We start from the raw sequence: 23,885 nt of genomic DNA on the forward strand, positions 1-23,885 counted from the left end.
TGTATACTTAGCAATAGCTAATATTATATGTACACAATGGGCAAAGTTCATAGCTTCTACCCTTTCCCTCGAGGGCTGAGGGGTTCGAGTCTCCCTTAAAGACATAGTTATTAGATCTTTCTACTATTCTGGACAAAATGGCTATCTTAAATTTTCATCAGAAGACTTTGGAAAAAATGGGCATGGGAGAGAGGCTAGCTGTCCTCCAGTATTTCTGTCACTTAAAATGGACACTAGAAATTTTGATTTCCGATCACATGAGCCCCTTCCTATCTTCTAGGATAACTATTTTGATATGATCATCCCTGGGAAAAAACAAAAAAAAACAGACAAACAAAACAAACAACAAATAAACACGGATCAGTGATCTTACTTCTGGCAAAAAATGCAAAATTCCATATTTTTGTATATAGGAGCTTGAAACCTCCACAGTGGGGTTATGTGGTATGCTGAATCTAAAGGTGTGATTTTCACTAAAATCGCATGATGTTTTGGCGATTTTTCGTCCCTTTGTTAAAAATGAGGCAAATTTTCTTAAGCTCATATCTTTTGATGGGTACCATTAAACTTGATGAATTTTATACATTTTGAATAAGCATCAAAATTCAATTCTTTTAATGTATCAATTATTACAAAGACTCTGATCCTTAGAGTTTCGGTTACTATTGGGCCGCATGGCTCATTACTTATAGTTCGTTACCGCGAATTGTTTAATCGCACCAGACCAGATTCACCAAAATAAACAACTTGATAGGCCATTGACCTAGGGACAAATGATATTTAAGGGCCAGTCACTGTAGCCAACCTGCTATACACTATATAATAGGCCTTTGAATCTCTAAAAAACGAAACTATGAAAGCAATATACTCATGAAAAAAAGCTCATTTTTATGCTAATTACAAGTCGGTAGAACCGATTGAATCTGAAGTTATTTAACTTTTTCTAATAATTTTCCAGAAACGGGGAAAACATTTCGAAAAAGAGCGTTCTGTTGATGAAAATTACATCATCGAATTTAACAGGCCTAAAAGCCCCAGAGTGGAGGTTTCAGTCCCCTATCTATGAAAATACGACATTTATTATTTTTCATTAGAAACATAGTCATAGATCTGTTTTTTTTTTGTTTTTTTTTTATGGGGCAAAGGTCCTAGGAATGGCTTCAGTAAACAAATGGTTGTAAAGTATCACGATAGTGCTCTTATAAACTGAAATTCAAAGTACTAGTGCCCTTTTTAAGAGCTGTAAAGCAGCCATTTTGGTCTTAGCAGGGCCAAAATACTACCAGCCTAATACTATTTTCTAACCAATTGGTGTCATAGGTAGCGCAAGAGCGCTGCCTGAGTAAGGAGCTATATAGGCAAAATGTGTTGTTTATTTTTTTTCTGACCGAGACACTTCGTATTGAAGGAGTTGTCATAGAAACCTCGAAAGGGGTTTCATTCCTTCTTTCGTTTAGAAATGGAAAGTTCTAGTTCCTTTTCAATAGTCAAAAGTGACTGTCATTTCCCCAAACACATCCAATCAAAATTTTGAGATAGGTAATTTGTTAGACACAGTTGAAAGGTCCAGTAATTATGTCTTTGAGGATGACAACCCCCCATAGCCCTAAGAGCAAGAGCTATAAGTTATACTAGTTGCCCATTATTAACATATAGGGATTTTATGGCAGTTGTGGTCGTATAAACTTCATAGGGGGCTCATTTGATTGGAAAATAGAAGTTCTAGTGTCCTTTTTAAGAACCAAAATGATCGAAGGGCAACTAACCACCCCCTCCCATGTCCTCATTTACCCAATTGCATCCAATAGAAATTTTGAGACAGCGATTTTGTTTAAAAAAAACCCAAAGATCATATTATAAGGTGGAACGAACCCCCAAAGCTTGGGGGTAAGGGCTTTAACCTCTGCCCCGGGGGCAAATAAGGTTTTATGGAAAGGGTCGTCATATAAACTCTAGAGGAGGCTCATTTGATTGGAAATTGGAAGTTCTAGTTTCTCTTTAAGAGTCAAAAGTGATACGAGAGCAACTAGACCCCCCCCCCCCCAACGCCCTTTTTTTCAAACAAATCCGATCGAAGTTGTGAGATAGCCATTATGTTCAATATAGTCCAAAGAAGATATAGCAATGCCCCTCGGGTAGACACGATCCCACACAGCCCATGGGCAAGGTTTCCAATTTTTGCACCGGGGCATATAAGGTATATATGGGACAGCTGGTCGTATAAACTTTGGATGGGACTCATTTGCTTGAAATTCGGGATTACTACCCTTTTTAAGAATCAAAGGGGATTGGAGAGCAGCCAGCCTTTCCCCGCGCCCATTATTTTTCAAAACCCATCCAATCAAAATTTTAAGAGAGCTATTTAGTTCAGCACTGTTCAAAGGTCCAGCAATTGTGTCTTTCCATAGCCCTCAGGACAAGGGTCTTAAGTTAGGCAATTCGTCCATTGTTGACATATAGTAGCCTATATGTTATTGAGAAAGGTCGGTATGTTTGACCTTGACTTTCCAAAAAGATAAAAGGCATTCAGATAACTTTTTCAAAGAACGGTGAGGGGAGTGTTGAGCTAAATAGATACATTTTATGTGCATACAAGCTGTCAAAAGGGATAGATGATCAATAGCTAATAGCTAAGGAATAGCTAAAGTATATTAATTAGGAACTTTCAGGAAATGATAATGGGGATGATCAATTGACCAAAATGACAATATTTGCTCGCTACTAATACTGCTACTACAGTTACCATTACTACTACTGCTACCAAAACTACCACAACTACCACTAAAACTACTGCTGCTCTAGCGAGTACTTCCAAGGCTGAGCGTATTGAAATGAACGTCTGAAGAAATGTAGAAGGAAAATTTGAACTAGATCAAAACATACCATGTGCATACAGATTGCTGATACAGGCGTATCGGGAAAATTTTGGAACGCCTTACCGTATGAAAATACTGAAAATTAAAAATATTGAACATACTAAAAAACCTGCCAACAGTAGATTAATTGGGCTATATGGACAGTAGCCTATAAGAAACAACTTTCGAGTAAAATATTTTACTGTAGTCCTATTTGTTAATCTCTTCCTTAGAAGGGAGGTATTGGGTAGTTGAGGAAATAGCCTGAAAATGAGATATTTGGATATTGTAAATTGCAATTGATATCCCAAAAACCAAAAATATATAAATTAGGCTCTACGTAAAACATAGCAAAAATCATAGCATTTCGTATGCAAGGAGTTGTCATTGAAACTTCGAAAGGAACTCATTCGATTGGAAATTGAAAGTATTAGTGGCCTTTCTAAGGGTCGAAATTAAGGGCAAGGGCTATAAGTTATACTAGTTGCCCAATAGTATATTAGTAACATATTATGTTTTTATGGAAGGGATGGTCGTATAAGCTTCTGAAGGGCGGGGGTATTTGATTGGAAATAAGGAATTCTAATGCCCTTCTAAAGAGTAAAAAGTGATCGGAGAGTAACTCCCCTCCCAGGTCCTCTTTTCCCCAATTACATCCGATAGAAATTTTGGGATATCTATTTTGTACAAAATAGTCCAAAGATCATATAGCAAGACCTTCAGGGTTGAAACAACCCCTCAAAGCCTGGGGGCAATGGTTGTAAGTTATGCCCCAGGGGCACATAGGGTTATTACGGAATGGACAGTCGGACTCATTTGTTTTGAAATCGGAAGATCTAATGCCCATTTTGGAGTCAAAAGTGACTGGAGGGCAACCACCCCCTCGTGCCCTCACGCCCATCATTTCACAGAACGCATCCAATCAAATTTTTAGACAGCTATTTCGTTAAGCATCCTTGAAACTGTTGAAAGATGGATTTATTATGTTTTCGGGCCGTTACTGAGAAATGTGGGCATGTTTGACCTTTATGCTACTGTCCAAAAAGACGAAAAGCATTCAGGATTTGAGTATTAAGTTAGAGCTTTTAAAGAATTCTTAAAGGGGAATATCAATTGACCGAAAATTAATATGTGCATGCTACTACTAACACTACTACCACTGCTACTTCTAATGCTACTGCTGCTACTCAAACTACTACTTCACTTACAACAGCTTGTAAGGCTAAGAATATTAAAATTAAAATAGGCTATATATATATATATATATATATATATATATATATATATATATATATATATATATATATATATATATATATATATATATATATATATATATATATATATATTTATTTATTATATATATATATATATATATATATATATATATATATATATATATATATATATATATATATATATATATATATATATATATATATATATATATATATATATATATATATATATATATATATATATATATATATATATATATATATATATATATATATATATATATATATATATATATATATGTATATATATAAATATATATATAAATATAAATGATTTTACTTTTATAACTTTTAATAAATCAAATAATACTAACATTTTGATTGCTAAATATCAGTGTATGTATATTAAACTGACAATGCACCTTCATTTGTGTTTTTTTTCAGTAAAGTGAAAATTTTGTTCTGGCCTTGGGAAGAAATAAGGGTTTTGCGACCAACTTATGTTAATTTCTGCTCGCTTTGGGTTTGACTCGGTTATTTATAGTAATTTCTGTTCGTTTTGGGTTTCATTTATTTATCGATGCTGATTTATGGTTGTTTCATGCTTGGTAGATTATGTGATTTTATATTTGCTCATTTTTTGTTTATTGGAGTTCTTTACTTTTCTTTGAAAAACTTATTTTGTGGAAAAAGTTTTTTTTAATTAATTTCTGTTCGTTTTATATTGACATAGTCTTTTCAGGGGAAAAAAAAATAACACTTTAAATCCTTTCATTTTTTTAAAGACTTTATAGTTTGGCCTGCTATTTGCATGCTGGAGAAAAATTTTCAGCAATTTTTAGCAACATACACCCTTTTAAAAATCTGGCCTCAATACGCTATTTTAATTTGGTTAAATTTTAAGAGCAGAAGTAGCCCCGGAAGTTTGAACATAATACCCTCAGTCGTTCTTGGGATACTGCTAAGATGCCTTATTGGGAATTGGCATTAACACAGTGCATTTTGATGTAATCTTAAGGCAACATTTAGTTTTTAGACATAATGGCCAAATGGGAGGGTGGGCGTTGGAGGGTGGTAGTGGGAGGGGGATTAGTTGCCCTCCAATAACTTTCGACTATTAAAAAGGGCATCAGCCCTTTCTATTTTCAATTGAATGAGTCCTTTTCGAAGTTCCCACGACAACTCCTTCGATACGAAGTGCCCTGGTCTAAACAAAAACAACAACAAAAAATAATACATTATACTCACATCGATTTTTACTATTAAATGTCAAGCCTTCCAATCACTTTCGACTATTAAAAAGGGCACTAGGCCTTTCGATTTCCAATCGAACGAACTCTTTTTGAAACGACAACGCTTTCTATAAACACCTTATATGCCCCCAGGGCATAAATTACAACCCTTACCCTAAGGTCTGTTAGGGAGGTTGTCATCCTCTAAGACCGAATTTCCAGAACTTTAGACTACGTTAAACAAAATGGATATCTCAAAATTCTGATTGGATATGTTTAGGGAAATGGTGGGCGTGAGAGGGGCGGTAGTCGCTTTCCAATCACTTTCAACTATTAAAAATGGCCCTAGCCCTTTCAATTTCCAATCAAATGAGCCCTTTTGAAGTTTATACGACAAAACTATCAATAAAAATCTTATATGCCCTCAGGGAATAACTTACAACCCTTGCCCTGAGTGCTGGGGGGGTTGTCATCAACAAAAGCCTAATTTCCAGAACTTTCTACTACGTTGAACAAAATGGCTATCTGAAAATTTTGATTGGATGTTTTTGGAGGAATTGTGGGCGCGAGAGGGGGGTTAGTTACCCTCCAATCACTTTCGACTATCACAAAGGGCGCTATTCCTCTCAAATTTCATTTGAATGAGCCCCTTTTGAAGTTTTGCGACAACTCTATCTATAAGAACCTTACATACCTCCGGGGCAAAACTTACAACCTTTGCCCTTGGGGCTCTGGGGGTTTGTTATCCTTAAATACATATTTCAAGAACTGTCAACTACGTTGAGCAAAGTGGCTATCTCTAAACTTTGATTGAATGTTTTTGAGGAAATGGTGGGCGTAAGAGGGGGCTTAATTACCCTCCACTCACTTTCGACTATTAAAAAGGGGCAAATTCAATTTCCAATCAAATGAGCCCTTTTTGAAATTTCTGCAACAACTTTCTATATAAACTTCATTTACCCTCAGGGCATAACTTACAACGCTTGCACTGAGGGCTCTGAGGGGGTTATCATCCTAAAAGACTTAATTTCAAGAACTTTCAACTACGTTGAATAAAATGGCTATCTAAAAATTTTTATTGGATGTGTTTGGGGAAAAGATGGGCTTGAGAAAGGGGTTAGTTGCCCTCAAATCACTTTCGATTATTATAAAGGGCAGTAGCCCTTTGAATTCCAACCAAATGAGCCCTTTTTCAAGTTTCTACGACGAATATTTCAATAAAAACCTCATATGCCCCCAGGGCATAACTTATAACCCTTGCCCTGAAGACTGTGAGGGGAGTGTCCTGCTCAAAGGTGTAATTTCCTGAACTTTGAACTACGTGGAACAAAATCACTATCTCAAATTTTTATTGAATGTGTTTGGAAATAGGTGGGCGTGGAAGGGGTGTTAGTTTCTTTCAAATCACTTTCGACTACTAAAATGGGCACTAGCCATTTTAATTTCTAATCGAATGAGCCATTTTGAAGAGTTTCTACGACAAAGCCTTCTATAAAAACCTTATATGCCCCCTGGGCATAATTTACAGCCCTTGCCCTGAGGGCTGTGGGGGGGGGGGTTGTCATCCTCAAAGACCTAATTCCAGAACTTAAAAGTACGTTGAATAAAATGGCTATCTCAAAATTTTGATTGGATGTGTGTGGGGAGAAGGTGGGCATGAGAGGGGGGTTAGTTGCCCTCCAATCACTTTCGACTATTAAAAAGGGTACTAGCCGTTTGAATTTCCAATCGAATGAGCCTTTTTTGAAGTTTGTAAGACAGCACCTTCTATAAAAAAAACTTTATATGCCCCCAGGGCATAACTTACAACCCTTTCGCTAAGGTCCTTGGGGGACTGTCCTCCTCAAAAACATTATTTCTATCTGGAAATCAACTACGCTGAACAAAATGGCTATCTCAAAATTTTGAATGGATGTGATTCAGGAAATGGTTGGCGTGGAAGGGGTGTTAGTCGCCTTCCAGTCACTTTCGACCATTAAAAAGGGAACAAGCCAATCCAAGTTCCAATTGAATGTGCACTTTTCGAAGTTTCTACGACAACTTCTTCGATACGAAGTGTCCTGCTCTAAAGGAAAAAAGTAATGAATAATACATTGTGCCAACATCGTTCTTATATGCCCCCAGGGCATAGCTTAAAACCCTTGCCCTGAGGGTTGTGGGGGAGTGTCCTCCTCAAAAACATATTTTCTATCTGGAAATCAGCTACGCTGAACAAAATGGCTATCTCAAAATTTTGATTAGAGGTGTTTGGGGGAATGATGGACGTGGGGGGGGGGCCAAATGATCTCCAGTCACTTTCGACTACTCAATGGGCACTAGCCACTCTAATTTTTAATCGAATGAGCCCTTTCAAAGGTTCTACGACAACTCCTTCGATACGACGTGCCCTGGTGTGGAATACAAAAAACAAATAATATACTGTGCCAACAACGTTCTTTACTTGGGCAGCGTGATCGTGCTGCCTATGATTTTTACAACAACTTTCTATATAAACCCTATATGCCCCCAGGGCATAACCTACAACCCTTGCACTGAGGGCTCAGAGCCGTATTATCCTAAAATACCTAATTTCCAGAACTTCCACCTACGTTGAACAAAATAGATATCTTAAAATTTTGATTGGATATGTTTGGGGAAATGGTGGGCGTGGAAGGGGTGTTAGTTGCCCTCCAATAACTTTCAACTATTAAAAAGGGCACTAGCCATTTCAATTTCCAATCGAATGAGCCCTTTTTGAATTTTCTATGACAACGCTTTCTATAAAAACCTTATATGCCCCCAGGGCATAACTTACAACCCATGCCCTGAGGGCTTTGGGGGCGGGGGGGGGGGGGGGGAGGTTGTCATCCTCACAGACCTAATTTCCAGAATTTACTACGTTGAATAAAAGGGCTATCTCAAAATTTTGATTGGATGTGTTTGGGGAAAAGGTGGGCCTGAGAAGAGGGTTATTTGCCCTCCAATCACTTTTGACTATTAAAAAGGGAACTATCCCTTTAAATTTCCAATCGAATGAGCATTTCTTTAAGTTTCTACGACAATGCCTTTTATAAAAACCTTATATGCCCCCAGGGCATAACTTACAACACTTACCCTGAGGGCTGTGAGGGAGTGTCCTCTTCAAAAACATTATTTCTATCTGTAAATGAACTACGCTGAACAAAATGGCTATTTCAAAATTTTGATTGGATGTCTTTCAGGGAATGCTGGGCGTGGAAGGGTGTTAGTCACCTTCCAATCACTTTCAACTGTTAAAAAGGGCACAAGCCACTCCAATTTCCAATTGAATGAGCCCTTTTCGAAGTTTCTACGACAACTTCTTCTATACGAAGTGCCCTGCTCTAAAGAAAAAAAAAATAATAAATAATACATCGTGCCAACATCGTTCTTATATGCCCCCAGGGCATAACTTAAAACCCTTGCCCTGAGGGTTATGGGGGAGTTTCCTCTTCAAAAATATATTTTCTATCTGGAAATCAACTACGCTGAACAAACTGGCTATCTCAAAATTTTTATTCGTTGTATTTGGGGGAATGATGGGCGTGGGGAGGGGGGGTTAGTTGCCCTTTAATCACTTTCGACTATTAAAAAGGGCATGAGCCACTCCGATTTTCAAAAAATAATAAATAATACATTGCGTCAACATCGTTCTTTACTTCGGCAGCGCAATTGCGCTGCCTATGATTATTTATTATTTACTTAGTTTTTTCCCAGAGGCACTTCATATGGAAGGAGTCGCTGTAGAAACTTCAAAGGAGACTCATTCGATTGGAAGTCGAGAGTTCTAGTGCCCTTTTTAAGGGTCAAAAGTGATTGGAAGGCAATTAGCACCCTGTCCCAGCCCACCAGTTCCCCAAACACATCCAGTCAAAATTTTGAGATAGCCATTTTGTTCAACGTAGTTGATTTCCACATAGAAATTATGTTTTTGAGCATGACACTCCCTCACAGCCCTCAGGGCAAGGTTTATAAGTTATGCCCTGGGGGCAAATAAGGTTTTTATAGAAGGCCTTGTCGTAAAAACTTCAAAAAAGACTCATTCGATTGGAAATTTAACGCGCTAGTGCCCTTTTTAATAGTCTAAAGTGATTGGAGGGCAACTAAACTCCCTCTCACGGGCACCTTTTCCCCAAACACGTCCAATCAAAATTTTGAGATAGCCATTTTCTTCAACGTAGTTGAAAATTTAAGAAATTAGGTCTTTGAGGATAACACCTCCCCCCACAACCCTCAGGGCAAGGGTTGTAAGTTGTGCCCTGAGGGTATAAAAGGCTTTTATAAAAAGTGTTGTCGTAGAAACTTCAGAAAGGGCTTATTTAATTGGGAATTTAAATGGCTAGTTCCCTTTTTAATAGTCGAAAATGATTGGAAGGCAACTAACACCCCTTCCACTCCCACCATTTCCCCAAACCCAGCCAATCAAAATTTTGATATAGCCATTTTGTTCAACGTAGTTGAAAGTTCTGGAAATTATATGTTTGAGCAGGACACTCCCCCCATAGTCTTAAGGACAAGGGTTATAAGTTTTGCTCTGGGGGCATATATGGTTCTTATTTAAGGAATAATCGTATAAACTTCAGAGAGGGCTCATTTGACTGGAAATTGAAATTTCTAGTTCACGTTTTAAGCATCAAAAGATATCGGAGGGTAACCTGCTCCCCCACCCCCAAAAAAAACCTTTTTTCCCGAATGCATCCGATAAAAAATTTGAGATAGCTATTTTCGTTATAAATAGTTGAAAGATCATGTAACAAAAATTCCTGTGTCGACACGACCCCCCAGGATCCGGGGGCAAGCGTTGTAAGTTATGCTTTAGGGGCATATATGGGTCTTATGGAAGGGATGCTCGTATTAACTTCAAAGAGGGCTCATTTGATTGGAAATTGAAAGTTCTAGTTTACTATTTAAGAGTCAAAAGAGAATGGAGAACACCTATCCCCCCTCCATGCCCTTTTTTCCTCAAACTCTTCTGACAAGAACTTTGAGATTGAAAGTCTTAGTTCAGTTATTTAGAGTCAAAAGAGATTGGAGGGCAACTAGGTCCTCCCACACCCCTATTTCCCCAAATGAATCCAATAAAAATTTTGAGATAGCCATTAAGTTAAAAATTGCTCAAAAGTCAGATAACAAAGACTCAGGTGTCGTTACAACCCCCCTGGGCCCGGGAGCAGGCGTTTTAAGTTATGCCCTGGGGCATATATGGTTCGTATGAAAGGGATGCTCCATTAAAATTCAGAGAGAGCTCTTTTGATTGTAAATTGAAAGTTCGAGCTCACTTTTTAATAGTCAAAAGAGATCCGAGGGCACCTATCCCCCCCCCCACGATTTCTTTTTCCAAACCCATCTGATGAAATTTTTTAGATAGACATTTTGTTAAAAATAGTTCAAAGGTCAGATAAGAAAAACTCTGGTGTAGATACAGTCCCCCAGGACCCAGGAGAAGGCGTTCTAAGTTAAGCCCTAAGGGCATGTATGGTTCTTATGAAAGGGATGCTCGTATAAACTTCAGAGGGCTCATTTGAATAGAAATTGAAAGTTCTAGTTCACTTTTTAAGAGTCAAGAGAGTTAAGGGCAACTAGCCACACCCCCCCCCCCTTGCCCTTTTTCCCCAACCCATCCACTACAAATTTTGAGATAGCCAGTTTTCCAAAAATGGTTCAAAAATTAGATATAAAAAAACTCCCCCAGGGCCCGGGGGATAGGCCTTATAAGTGTTGTCCTGGGGGCGTATATGGTTCTTATGAAAAGGATGCTCGTATAAACTTCAGAGAGGGCTCATTTGATTGGAAATTGAAAGTTTTAGTTCACTTTCTAGGATTCAAAAGATATCTTAGGGCAACTAGCCCCCCCCCCCCCACAAATCCTTTTTTCCCAAGCCCATCCGAAAAAAATCTTTATAATAGCCACTTCATTAGAAATAGTTCAAAGGTCAGATAAGAAAAATTCTTGTGCCGACACAAAGCCCCAGGGCCTGGAGGCAGGCGTTATGAGTAATGTTCTAGGGGTATATATAGTTCTTATTGAAGGGACGCTCGTATTAACTTCGGATAGGGTTCATTTGATTGGAAATTGAAATTTCTTTTTCACTTTTTAAGAGTCAAGAGAGATTGGACTGCAACTAGCCCCTCCCTGGCTCCGCGCCCTAAATGCATCAGATAAAAATTTTGAGTTAGACATTTTGTTAAAAATAGTTCAAGGTTCAGATAACAAAAAAACTCCAGTATCGACACAGCAGCCCCGGGCCCGGGGGTAGGCGTTGTAAGTTATGCCCTGGGGGCATATATGGTTGTTATGGAAGGTGTGCTCGAATAAACTTAAGAGAGGGCTCATTTGATTGAAAATTGAAAGTTGTAATTCACTTTTTAAGAGTCAAAAGTGATTGGAGGGTAGATAGCCTCCCCCCACACTCCATTTATTGTTTCTTCCAGAGGCACTTCATATAGAAGGGATCGTCGTATAAACTTTAAAACTATATGCTTCTTGAACAGTCTTGGAAAGTATTAACAACATCAAGTTGAATACTTGATGTATAATGATATTAATTGTTGAAAGATCCATTAGTTCAAGAATTTATTTCACTGTAATTTTATTTTTATTTTCAATGCTGTAAGAACTGGAAAAGAAAATATTTGTAAAATAATTCTTTTTCAGTTAAGCGCCAATGACGCAGTAGGCTTTTGGTTTTTATTTACAGATAAGGAAGGAGGCAGTATCCAAACACTTGCTCTCTGTGAAAGCGTATTCGTCTTGATTAAATTTAAAAAGACCTAATAAAATAAACTTAGTGATTAGTATAAAGTGCCGTTAATCGCTAATAAATTATCATTTCAGATTTATACATTACGTCTAATGTTTATTTTCAATATTAAGCACAACAGAAAATATTTGTATTGCAATTTATTTTGATTAAAGCGCCAATGACGCAGTAGGTCTTACACTTTTACAGTGAGAGAAGGAGGTGATACCCAAACTCTTGTTTGTAGTGATTTTTATTCGTTTTAAGGTTGATTTGTATATTCAATTTAAGTTTCAATCGTTTTAAGATACATTTATTAATTTAGATTAATATCAATTGTATTTTTGTTTGCATTGATGGTTTATTTAATTTTTGTTCGTTTTAAGTTTAATTTATACTTCAATAGGAATTTTTTTTTTCGTTTTAATCTTGATTTTCATATTCAATAAAATAATTACTCGCTTTAAGATTTATTTATTCATTTATATATTACTTGTTGTAGGTTTTTTGCTATGATTGTTTATTTAATTTTTGTTCGTTTTGGGTTTCATTTATTCTTCAATAGTATTTACTGGTATTTTAACCGGTGAATATATGCTGAGCTTAAGTTTAAAATTGCCTTTATTTTTTTTTGAAAAACTTATTTTTCGGAAAGTTTTTTTTTTTAATTAATTCACAAACAAAGCGCCCCGGTATTATTTTTCTACATGTATTGCATAAAATGTGTGATTTCGTCTACAAAAAAATGTGGCCATTCCAAGGACATTTTTGTGCAAATTAAATTCAGAATAATCGGTTTACTGAGTTTCTTAAAAAATGCACAATATACCTTCTTACAGATTATCTTCGGTAGCCTACTGATCTGTTATAGTGCCAATGTTAATTCTTCATTCATTGACATATTGTAGAATCGGTTCTTTTGATAGTTTATTTTAGTTTAGCATGAGACGAGACGAAGACAAGAGTAGTATAGCTACAATATCTACAAGCGCAGTGTCTCCCCATATAGCTATAACATCTCCGAGCGGAGTGTACCACCATATATCTATAACAGTTCCGAGCGCAGTGTACCACCATATATCTATAACAGTTCCGAGCGCAGTGTACCACCATACAAGCAGACAGTGTAATGACCGGAATTCAACCACCATGAAAATTCGTGCAGTTGTTTCTGTTAAAAGTCGTGCGTGTTTCACAAAGTAGAAACTTGCAATTATTATTTTAGTCTATAGTTGGTAGTGGGAGTATCAAGGATGATTGGATTTGAGAAACAGAAGATCTTACGGAATCTAGTCAAATTGGAAAAATGTTTAGTGTTAGATGATGATTTTTTGGAATTATCTCTTCAACGGAAAATATTTTCTCTAGAAATACTTAACTGTATAACGGGATCTGATTCTCCATCCTTGGATTATTATATGAAGCTTATGCATTGCGAATCAAATTCATTTACTCAATTTATTGATATATTAATTGAAACGAAGCAAAATGACATTGTGATTCTGCTTTTAACCACTACCTAGAAATCCATTCTTTAAAACAGTAGGAAATAAGTTTTTGTGACGATGCTCGATTACTCCTCCTCTTCCTAGAAGACATTGTTATTTTTTTATTGATTTTGAGTCAGTTTCTTTCTGGCAGTTAGACGGACAACATCGAAAAAATGTATCATACATGTTCACTATGTTTATATACATTGGGCAGCTGGTCTTCATGTGAGAACTGTACAACAGTTGATGACTATAATGAAAAGTGTAGACTATGCAAGCCATGTAAATTACATAAAGGATATGCTGTACAAATTAAGGACTGTAATACCTGTCTTGAAGAGACTTGTGACTCTCATCCTAATGACTATCTATGCTCCAATTGGCATTTTGATAAGTGTGACCAGTGGGAAAATACTTACCCTGGTATGATTGCAAAAAACCATAAACGTGAGTTCACTTTATTTCTAAGGGGTTGATATCGTCGCGGCTTTAAATTTTATTGGGAAGAAGAATTTGGAGCACGTTTCAATTGTACAAACATGAAGAGAGTATGGTTCCTGCGTCATCGTTGTGAGGACAATGCAAGTAATGATTATAAACCTAGCGATTTTTATTTGGCTGTGACAGAAAGTGATTCTTCATATGAGAATATTGTGTGCGATATTACTTCAAATAATCAGAAAGAAACAGGTGAATTTTTCAATATGAATCGTAATAGTATCATTGACTTCACAAGAAGCTTTAATAAAAATGAAGTTACAATATATTGTGGAAAATGTGATCCGGACTTTGCACAACAGGATCAGTACAAGTTGAATCCAAATGATCTGCCACCACTAATCGTTGTCGACGACGATGATGATGATGATGACAATCTAAATGACTATGAAGAAGAAGAAATATAAACAAATGAAGACAATAGACTTTTTTATAGTGCATATATATATTTTATTAATAAGAAAATTCACATACATTTTCAAAACACTTTATTCTTCGGGCACTGAAATCAACATTATACAGATCTAAAAGAGCATATTCTGACAGTAAATAATTCAAACTAGGGCCTTGTACATAAATGTTGAAACTTTCACTAAATTCGAAGAAACAGAACCGAAAAATGAAATAAATTAATGCTTGAAAAGCAAAACCTTTGGTTAATAAATCTTTTTCTCACATCCAAATTTACTTGACTGTAAATTTACTGCCCCCAAAGATGTCTTTTGTGTGTAGTGTGTATAATGCATAGGGTAGACCAAGAGGATCAAAAGTCTATATTCTTCGCTGTTTGATAGATGCATAGCCAATGACCCGTCTGCACAGTCGATGGACTACTATTAACAATGATAATGGTTTTGTTAACAGTATGAATATATTGCAGAAAATCTTAGAGTATACAGTAGAATTTGTTTCTGGTCATAAAAGTATACATATTAAATACATTGATTATTTGATTGGTGTTCATGGTGCCAAGTCTAAAAGAACACTACCATCGGGGGTAATTTCCCAGTGGGTTTCAAATTGATTGCGTGAGATTCATGTTACACTCTCTGTCAACGGTTTGTCAAAGGTACACTCTAAACGTACAGTGCCCGTTTGGACAATACTCAGATCTTGAATACCAAACAAGTCCAAGACAAAGATACCCTGACTTTTTGTAAGCAGTGAATCGGCTACACCGTTTTTATAGAGTTGAGAATCTCTATCCAGAGATTTCATTGTCAATTAATATAGCGTTTCATAGAATTTAGCAAAGGATAACTAGTAGAGGTGAATTCTGTTTACTTTACAGACAAGTGAGGAAAGTCCAAATAATTCAAATTCATGTGGCGAGGTTGTCCACGATCCTATGGCACTGGCACTTTTTACAAAAGCCAAGGCAAGTTTCGATGGAATTTCACCATTGATAAATGAAGAATCGGTGTAGGTACTTGATCCAGTGGCAATATGACGTTGATTGGCGATTGACTGAGAAACGAGCAGCTTGATATTATTTCCAGAGGGTCTTAGTTTTTCAATTTCCAAAGAAACAAAACTCATAGCCTGTTGTTTTCGCACATGAAGTATTGCCGAGGTTAGATTGACATTAGCATCGGGTACTGCATCAAGTATTTTTCTCAATATGAAATTGGACGGTGCAAGTTGTAACTTTATATCAATTTTAGCATTGGGGGGCATCCATTGGGATATATTGAATATTTCATGATTGAGTCTACCAACTAAATGATACTCCTTGCTCACTGCCCAAGTGAGTTCACCGTCAGTATCAACATTTGTTCTATAGTCATAGCCCATTGGCAGACCTCTCAATTTCTTATAGGCCATTGGAGTCATCAACATAAATTTTATGTAACTAGCATAGTTTGATAAATTGTTGCTGGTGCTCACCAATGTTCCATTTATGTAGACACATATTTGTTTAAATAAATTGTGTAGTATACCATTCTCATAAGATAGTCCATCGACGTTGGAGGGAGGTGAATTGTCAGACTTTTTCCTCACCACAACTTTTAAATCAATAAATGTGGATGATAAATTTATGAAGTAGTCTTCATTGGAATAAATTTGATAATACGTATTTTCAGAGACGGGTCGGTTTGGGTAGAATTGGTGATAGTATCCGTGTTTTACACTGATATATACACTCTCTGCATTGAAAATATTTAGAGATGTAGTGACAGTGGGATGAGTTTCCCTGTGGGGTAGATATGCCATCTAGGAAAAGAAATCCCTTTTCGATCTGACAATTTTTCTTCTTGGTTTCTTTTTCTTACTTTTCTTTGACAAGAGTGATGATGATGATGTCTTTTGCTTCTGACCTGAGTACAGATTAATGAGTGAAGAGATGTTTTTCCTCCTTTTAAAACCTTTTCCACTTTGTTTCAATCGCTTGCCAAGGGATCGTGCGCTGGACCTGAGATTTTTTGAAACACTTTCTTTAAAAATCTTTACCATCCCCCCAATCGTGTAGCGTAGAGGATGGAAAATCTGCAGCAACCGGTGCAATATATTTTTTAGCCAGCGGTATTGCAGAACGAAACTGCTTAGCAAACCAACTGCCAAGACCGTAGCCTAACATTGACGAAAAGCCTTTATAATAGTCCATTCCATGACCCAATTTTCGTGGTTGGAGAGCAGTAACATAGCAATCAATATCAGGACATACAAATATATTTTTCTATTAGCCATTTTGTTGTTGTTGTTGCCGAATAGGTCGAAAAGGACAGGTAATCACGGCCAAACCTTTTGTTATTGCTAGAGGATCACCTAATTCAGTCCATAATGTTAATTGACAGAATTCCAAATACTAAGTGTTCACAAGTACACACTGAAGATACTTTATATTATAGCGATGAACTTGTTTATGGGTTGTTTTTTGCTCAAGAACACGTAGGAGGGGGACATTTGAATTACCAACTCTCGATGTTTCCACAAAGGAGGCGTAGAGAAATATGCAAGAGTCCGAGGCGAGACCAGGTAGATAATCAGCAAAAATAACTTGATCCATCCCGCTAACGGTTCCAGCGTTTTTCCCATTAATGATATTCTGTTTAAAGCCAAGAACATCTCTCAGGTTATCGTTGAGATGAATCATTTACGTGTCAACAGGCGAGGAAATGCAAATACTATCGTGTTCAATTGAATAATTAAAATGTAATGTACCCATCCTTCGATATGAGATTTTTTTATTGATTTTAAGACACACATCTGTCATAGTACCATATTCTTTATATCTCAATGTAACATCTGGGTATTCACTAGATTTAAGTGCTTTAACCCATTCATACTCAACAAAGAGTGACCAATTGAATGGTATAACTTTTATCTCATACACACGATCCTTTCTAAGGATATCATAGGTATTTTTGAGAATAAAGTCGGCAAGAGCCACTTCATACTTTCCATCATCGAAATTGATGGCATGGGAGAGTTTCGTCCAAAAATCACTTGTTTTATTCAAATCATTTTAGAGGGGGTCGGAGACATTGGACATAAATGTTACATACAAATCATTGGACATTGTCAATATCTTCAACACTGATCCAAGAATCAAAATCAGAGTTGTATCCTAGCCAACGAAACAAGCAACTGTTTCATGCCCCTATGAGTACGAGTCTTTAATATCTTTTCAATCTGATAGATTCCAGTGTTTTTAACTTTTTGTAATTCATAATCATAAAAGCCGCCAAGAATCTCATCATCTTTCATGTCACGTAGACAATACGTATGGGTGTAGTGTCCAAGAGTTTGGAGACTTTAAAAAGTTCAGTGGACCATAAGTAATTACCCTTTTCAAAAACATTAGTAGTTCGATTGATTCGAACAGTATCACCAGCATTGAATTTCTTCTTTTTCTTTTCATTACCACCAGCACCATTGGAATACTGTTTAAGAAAAGTGTCAAATGTATTGACATTATGATGAACTTCTGTTGGAATTGAGTTGGACAGGGATCGATGTGGACGTTGATTAGAAATCAACACGATTTTATCCAAATCATGAATAAAAGCAGCAGTATTTTTTAAAGTGTAATATCTATAAAATAAAAGTTGAATATTTCTTATCAGTCATTCGGCCGATGCTGCCTTTATTGAACTATGACTATGATAGAGGATTGTATTATATTTCAGTCGAACATTCTTTACATGGGGATTAACAAATTCACTACCCCGATGTTCAGATAAAGCTTAAATATCAAAAGTAGCAAAACAGCTATACTGATAGCCCTTCCAGTAACAAAACAGCTATACTGATAGCCCCTCCCTAAAGATACTGATAGCCCTTCCAAACACCCAAAAAATGTAATTTTAATACCTCTATGATATTTTTATATAAGGCTTTAGTTATCAGGTAAGCATGCTAAAAAAGACAAGGGGCAGCTTATCTAAAGACGGTTGGGAGGGAGCACAAAAACGGCATTTTATGCCACTTTACTGGGAGGGGGCCCTCTTTTTTGCAGATACTCCATCCACCAAATGAGGAACCTTGATTGGGAATTTGCCTTGTTCACAATTGGGAACTTTTTTTTGAAATTTTACTTAATAATTTATATATTTTGCTCCAGTTATTATTGAGAGACAGTATTTAAGTGTGTTTTCCTCTAAAACTACGCCTTTTTTCGTTTTTATGGGTGTTTATAAGTGTTAAAGTTCCACAATAACAAAACACCATCAAACTATCTAAGTTGCATCCAAAAAGCGTGTAATTACTAGTTAACCACTTCAAGTGAAGTTCTTAGGAGCCAAATGTATAATAAGTGTGTGGAAATATACAAGTTTTGTTTCAGCCTGTGAGCGTGCGCCTGGAATGGGATTTCTGAGAGGATGGACGGAAGAATCCAGCTTTGGAAGATGGTTTACAGAGTTTCGTCAATCCAGACGACTGGTTTTGCTCATTGTTGCCATAGCTCTGCTACTAGACAATATGCTTTTGACAACTGTTGGTAAGACCGCATTAAATGTAAAAATTCCTTAGAGTAACTAGCAACAACCATTAAAACTTAGATAACTTGTATATTCAAGGATCTCCAAATGGGATATGATACTCAGCACAACATAAAAGCTGGACTATCATGACCATTAATACTAAATTAATCAGTCTTGCAGGCAACCATTTAGTCTAATCATTAGTTTATTCCAGGATTTGGAATAAGTTCTCTCCCCAACCCATTAAAAGAAACATCTTCTCACGATAAAAAAGGTATTGAAAGCTTTACCATTGTTCGAGATAAATTAGGGAGAAAGCATCTATAGTACCAAGTTCCCATTCAAACTGTTCTATAGTTGCAGGGTTTGTTGATTTTGGAGTTCAATTAGACACTTTCTGTCTTTTAAGATTACATCATTGATATTGATAAAGCTTGCTACAGCAAGGAATCTATAAACAATAATATTTGCAACAATTTGTGATTAGAATCATATATATTTTAATTTTGTATTATTGTAGAAAATATATATTCTAACTTAATACTTGAGATCAAGTGCGGGGATGAGGAGTTTGAACAGGTGGTAAAATTGAAATACCTGGAAAGTATATGAAAATAGTGGCTTATTGCAGAAAGAAGTACCACAGAAAGAATCTGGTGGTAGAATGAGTTTTCAATTCGGATCGGACTCTTCAACAACAATATTCTGTTGATTCTGGTAAGCAGCCAAAATATTGAACATCAATGAAGAGCAATAGCGTCGGATCTTAGTCTTTGAAAATACATGTATCCGAAGAATCCTGAGTATACACTCGACAGATCGAGTCTTGACGCTGAGATCCGAAAAATGATCAGCCCACCTCTTATTACAAATACCATCCACCAACGTCGATGGCAATATCTATTCCATGTCTTGAGAATGGAGGACCTTAAAACTCCCAGGGCAATCTTCCAGTGGCAAACTGCACAATAAAGAAGAAGGTGTCATCTTAAGAGCACCCTACGCCGCACATACCAGCCGGATCTCCGCTCTCTTTACACGTTCCTGCAACCCGAGTGGGAAGATATCCTGGTGGCAGCAGGATATCGCGAAGACTGGAGACTTCTTGTTGATGAGCTAGGTATCTCTGGAGGCACAGGAGAATCTAGGAGTCTAAGGAGGAGGAGTATGGAAATTGATTTGCACTAAGTTAGTTTTCAATTAAAAATGAAGCTCAATTACATGTAATTTCTTAATTATTGAAAGCCCAAGACTCTTATAAACTAGAATACTAGTAGAGTAGCTAAAACAAAAGCAGAAGGCGGTTAAAAGCAATAGATATTTTCTTACTCATGAAGAGCGGGAAGAAATCAAACAATTGTAAATATTAATATGAAGTGCCGGGTGTGTCAACATGCATATAAAACTAAATTCTTGGGCAAGCGATACTTTTTTTTATTTTTTTACTTTTTTTTATTTTTTTCTTCTATGTCCTTTAGTTTGTTCAAACAATTCTAAAAAGGACAGTAAAAATAACGTGTAAAAATGTGTTTCACGATGAGTCGCAGGAAAATTAGTTTCGTTAAAAGACAGATGCTTGGGCAAACAAGATCCATAAATTTTTGTTTTTTCTCTTTTATGTCTTTCGGTTGTTTTCCAGAATACGCCAAGAAGGAAAATGAAAAAGTTCATTCGCAAATGGGAACTACAGAACGAAAAGACAGGTTATAAGAACGACAAAATATACAATTATATGCTTGGGCAAACGTATTCCATACATGTTTTTTTTTCTTTTATGACTTTCAGTTGTTTTCCAGAATACGCCAAGAAGAAAAATAAAAAAGCATTCGAAAAATCAGAACTTCAGAACGATAAGACAGGAGATAGGAACTTGATTTATATTTCTTTGATAATATAAATCAATCTCTAAAATTTTAATCGATTTGCTTTGATTACCCGTGTCTTCTCTTTTTTTTCTTTTTTTACTTCTTCTTTTTTTCTCTTCTTCATTTTTAATTTTATGTTGTTATGGTCCTTCATAAGTTCGCTTCCAGGATCTGTGTTGTTATTGGTGTTGTGCTTTATTTTTAAATGAATAAATTGAATTAAATTGAACGAAAAAATATACAATTATTAGCTTGTGTAAACGTACTCCATGCACGTTTTTTTTTATGTCTTTCAGTTGTTTTCTAGAATACGACATGAAGGAAAATGAAAAAGCATTTGAAAATGAGAACTACAGAACGATAAGACAGGTGATAGGAAAGACAAAATGTAACCAATGTAAAATAGCTTTCAGTTTTAATTGTGATTTTTACAATGAAACGTTAGTGGAAGACACTTAAAGGGTTTTATGCATTGTTCGAAGTATGATGTGTCAGCTATGACAGGTCAGGATGGTTTTTATTTAATACATCGACTACAAAAAAGAATTATTGGTGCAACATAGTTACCACTATGTAGCAGTCTAGTTTTAATATAAAAAAAAACTAAAATGCTGGCTTCTCGTGTTTGCTCAACTAGTTAAATAAAATACCACTTTGAATCACCATCATCCAGTTGCATACAAATGCAGACACATTTTCATGGGAGATACTGAAATACTGTCCCCTCGTGTTCTTGTTTGCTCAACTTCTTAAATAAAACATCACTTTCCTTTCCAATCACATACTTTGGACACACAGAGATGTTCTACCACTTTCAACGGATGATCAGTAGAGATTTGTTTAAAAAATATCCTAAATTATAAATATTTATTTTTAAAACTTATTGATTCATTAATTGCTTTGAGATATTTCCTGTTTTATCATCATGATGCGCTAATTGATGAAAGCTTTCTTAAACCTGTTGGCTTCTTTCAGTGCAGGCAAGAAACGTTTTCAGATTTACGGAGGTATATCCCTAGAAAAGTCTATTATTCATTGTTTATAAAGGATTTCTTATTTTAAAATTATTAACTAGAATTTTAAAAGCAATCCATCCATAATGAGAAAACATTATGCAGTTCTTAGTAGTAGTTTTACTGGCCAACAGGTTATTGACGCAAAGTTAAAAATTCACGCACACCAAGCCGATTTTAATCCTTATTTAACTCAATCTCGCAAGAAAATTAAATTAGTTCTTTAATTAGGCTTTTTTAAATGGCTATGGCCTGCTGTATCGATTGATAGTGTCTAATTAAGCACTAGATCCCTTATTCCTAATATACTCTGATTAAGAACACAACCCATTCTTTTATTTTCTATCTGACTTAGCCAATAAAAATATTGCATTTGTTTTGTTTTGATTCTGAGTATCTGAACCGTTTTCTAAAAAAAAAGGCTTAGAAAAGTTTTCTTTTATAAATTGAGTAAAATCATATTAACTTATCATACAGAATTTAAAAGTATGTACTTTATAGTTTAATACCTCCTGAAAAGATGGGGAAGAAAGGCCTCAAGAAAAAAAAATATATCGCTCAATTTTTGCACATGGTGAATGGTGTATAGGATATGCAAAGAAATCTAATCAAAAATCAAAGAAAATAAATAAAATAAACAAAAACTTATCGTCAAAAATTGAATAAAATCAGCATGCTTTTCAAAGTTATATTTATTGTATATGGGGCAAAAAATTTGAGAAGGGGGACTAATGTTTTGTGAAACCAAAAAGCATGCGAGTTAATTCAAAAGTACGGAACAAAAATCACTAAATCTTAAGACTTCAGTAGGAAACAAGCCCAAATGTTCCTTCCCTTGCGTACCGGCCTGCTCCTTTTGCTTTGACCTTTCGAGAGAGTGTAGATGGTAGGACTGTATGCCAGATGTAAAAAAAACAAGAAAAAAATATTCTTATGGGATTCATCAACTGGAAAACACAAAAGTACCTAGCTAAATTGCATTATTAACAATTTATGCAGACTTAAAAGATTCATGACTAGATTTTGATATCCAGATGTTAAAGGAAATGGAGAAACAGAAAAAAAGGAAAATAAAGCAAAAGAAAAGAAGTGGTAAAACAAGCAGATGTAAGCCAAGAACTGTAGTGACGCTGGAGTTGAAATCAATCATTGTCAAAAATAATTTGGGCTATTGACCCCTTTGCATGCAAGCCCTCGGAAGTGCCTCAACCTGTTTTTTTTCTGACCTGTGTTTATATTTGTATTAAAATCTTTATCATATTCGAATTTTATAAAGAGACTATAAATTATAAAGTTCGGTAGGCATTCAGCTGGTTAATTTTTTTTCTTTTCAGTCCCAATCATTCCAAACTACTTGTTCAATATTCGCCACAGAAAAGACAATCTAACAATTCCTAGCGATGGCGTAAGTGCCGTTAACTGTACACCAGGTACACCTTGTTCAAATATCTTGGTGTCACCTGCTCCATACACTTTCTGTAACACAACAACCAACTGGGATGTAGAGCCTCCAACACAAACCGCTTATAGCCAAAAGAGTAGAAGAGATGAGTTAGAAGATGAAAACCTCGAAGTCAGCATTTTGTTTGCGTCAAAAGCAATCATGCAGCTTATTGCGAATCCTTTTGTTGGACCACTGACTCACAAGTAAGCCTGCACAAATATTTTTTTTTAATCAATAATCTCCAAATTAATCATATTGGAAAGTTGGTAGTTTTCTGAAAAAAAAATGTCTCCCGGGCCATTCCAAAGGAAGACCCATCTCCCTCCCTCTTCAAAAGCTCTGCTGGAAACAATGTATGTCAATGTTGAATAGCACTGGAAACCTTCTCCAGTCAAAGTTTCTAAAATGTAGCTGAATTTGATGATTTTCAAGGAATCTAACAGATTATTGCTCAGTGAATCTGTTGGAAATTAGGCTAGGAAGTATAACTTACGGAAAAACTTTGGGATATTGATTAAAGATATGGAAAGGTTTTCTTAAAAACTCCTAGTTTCCTGAAAAATCCCCCCCATGTATCAGGAAGGAGTC

The 23,885-nt window shown here is 36.0% G+C and overlaps 1 protein-coding gene across 1 annotated transcript in view; it reads left to right on the forward strand.

The window, feature by feature from the left end:
* The window catches only part of Vmat (Vesicular monoamine transporter), a 118,799-nt gene that overhangs the window by 48,180 nt on the left and 46,734 nt on the right, over positions 1-23,885 (forward strand). Inside the window, exons 2-3 of the mRNA XM_089087601.1 lie at positions 18,837-18,992; positions 23,188-23,500. Coding sequence (XP_088943727.1) covers positions 18,857-18,992; positions 23,188-23,500 — 449 coding nt within the window. The 5' untranslated portion in view covers positions 18,837-18,856. The remainder of the gene's footprint in view (positions 1-18,836; positions 18,993-23,187; positions 23,501-23,885) is intronic.

Source organism: Artemia sp. Qi Xiang Cuo, chromosome 4, assembly GCF_049724085.1.
Source record: "Artemia sp. Qi Xiang Cuo chromosome 4, ASM4972408v1, whole genome shotgun sequence".
Lineage (NCBI taxonomy): Eukaryota > Metazoa > Arthropoda > Branchiopoda > Anostraca > Artemiidae > Artemia > Artemia sp. Qi Xiang Cuo.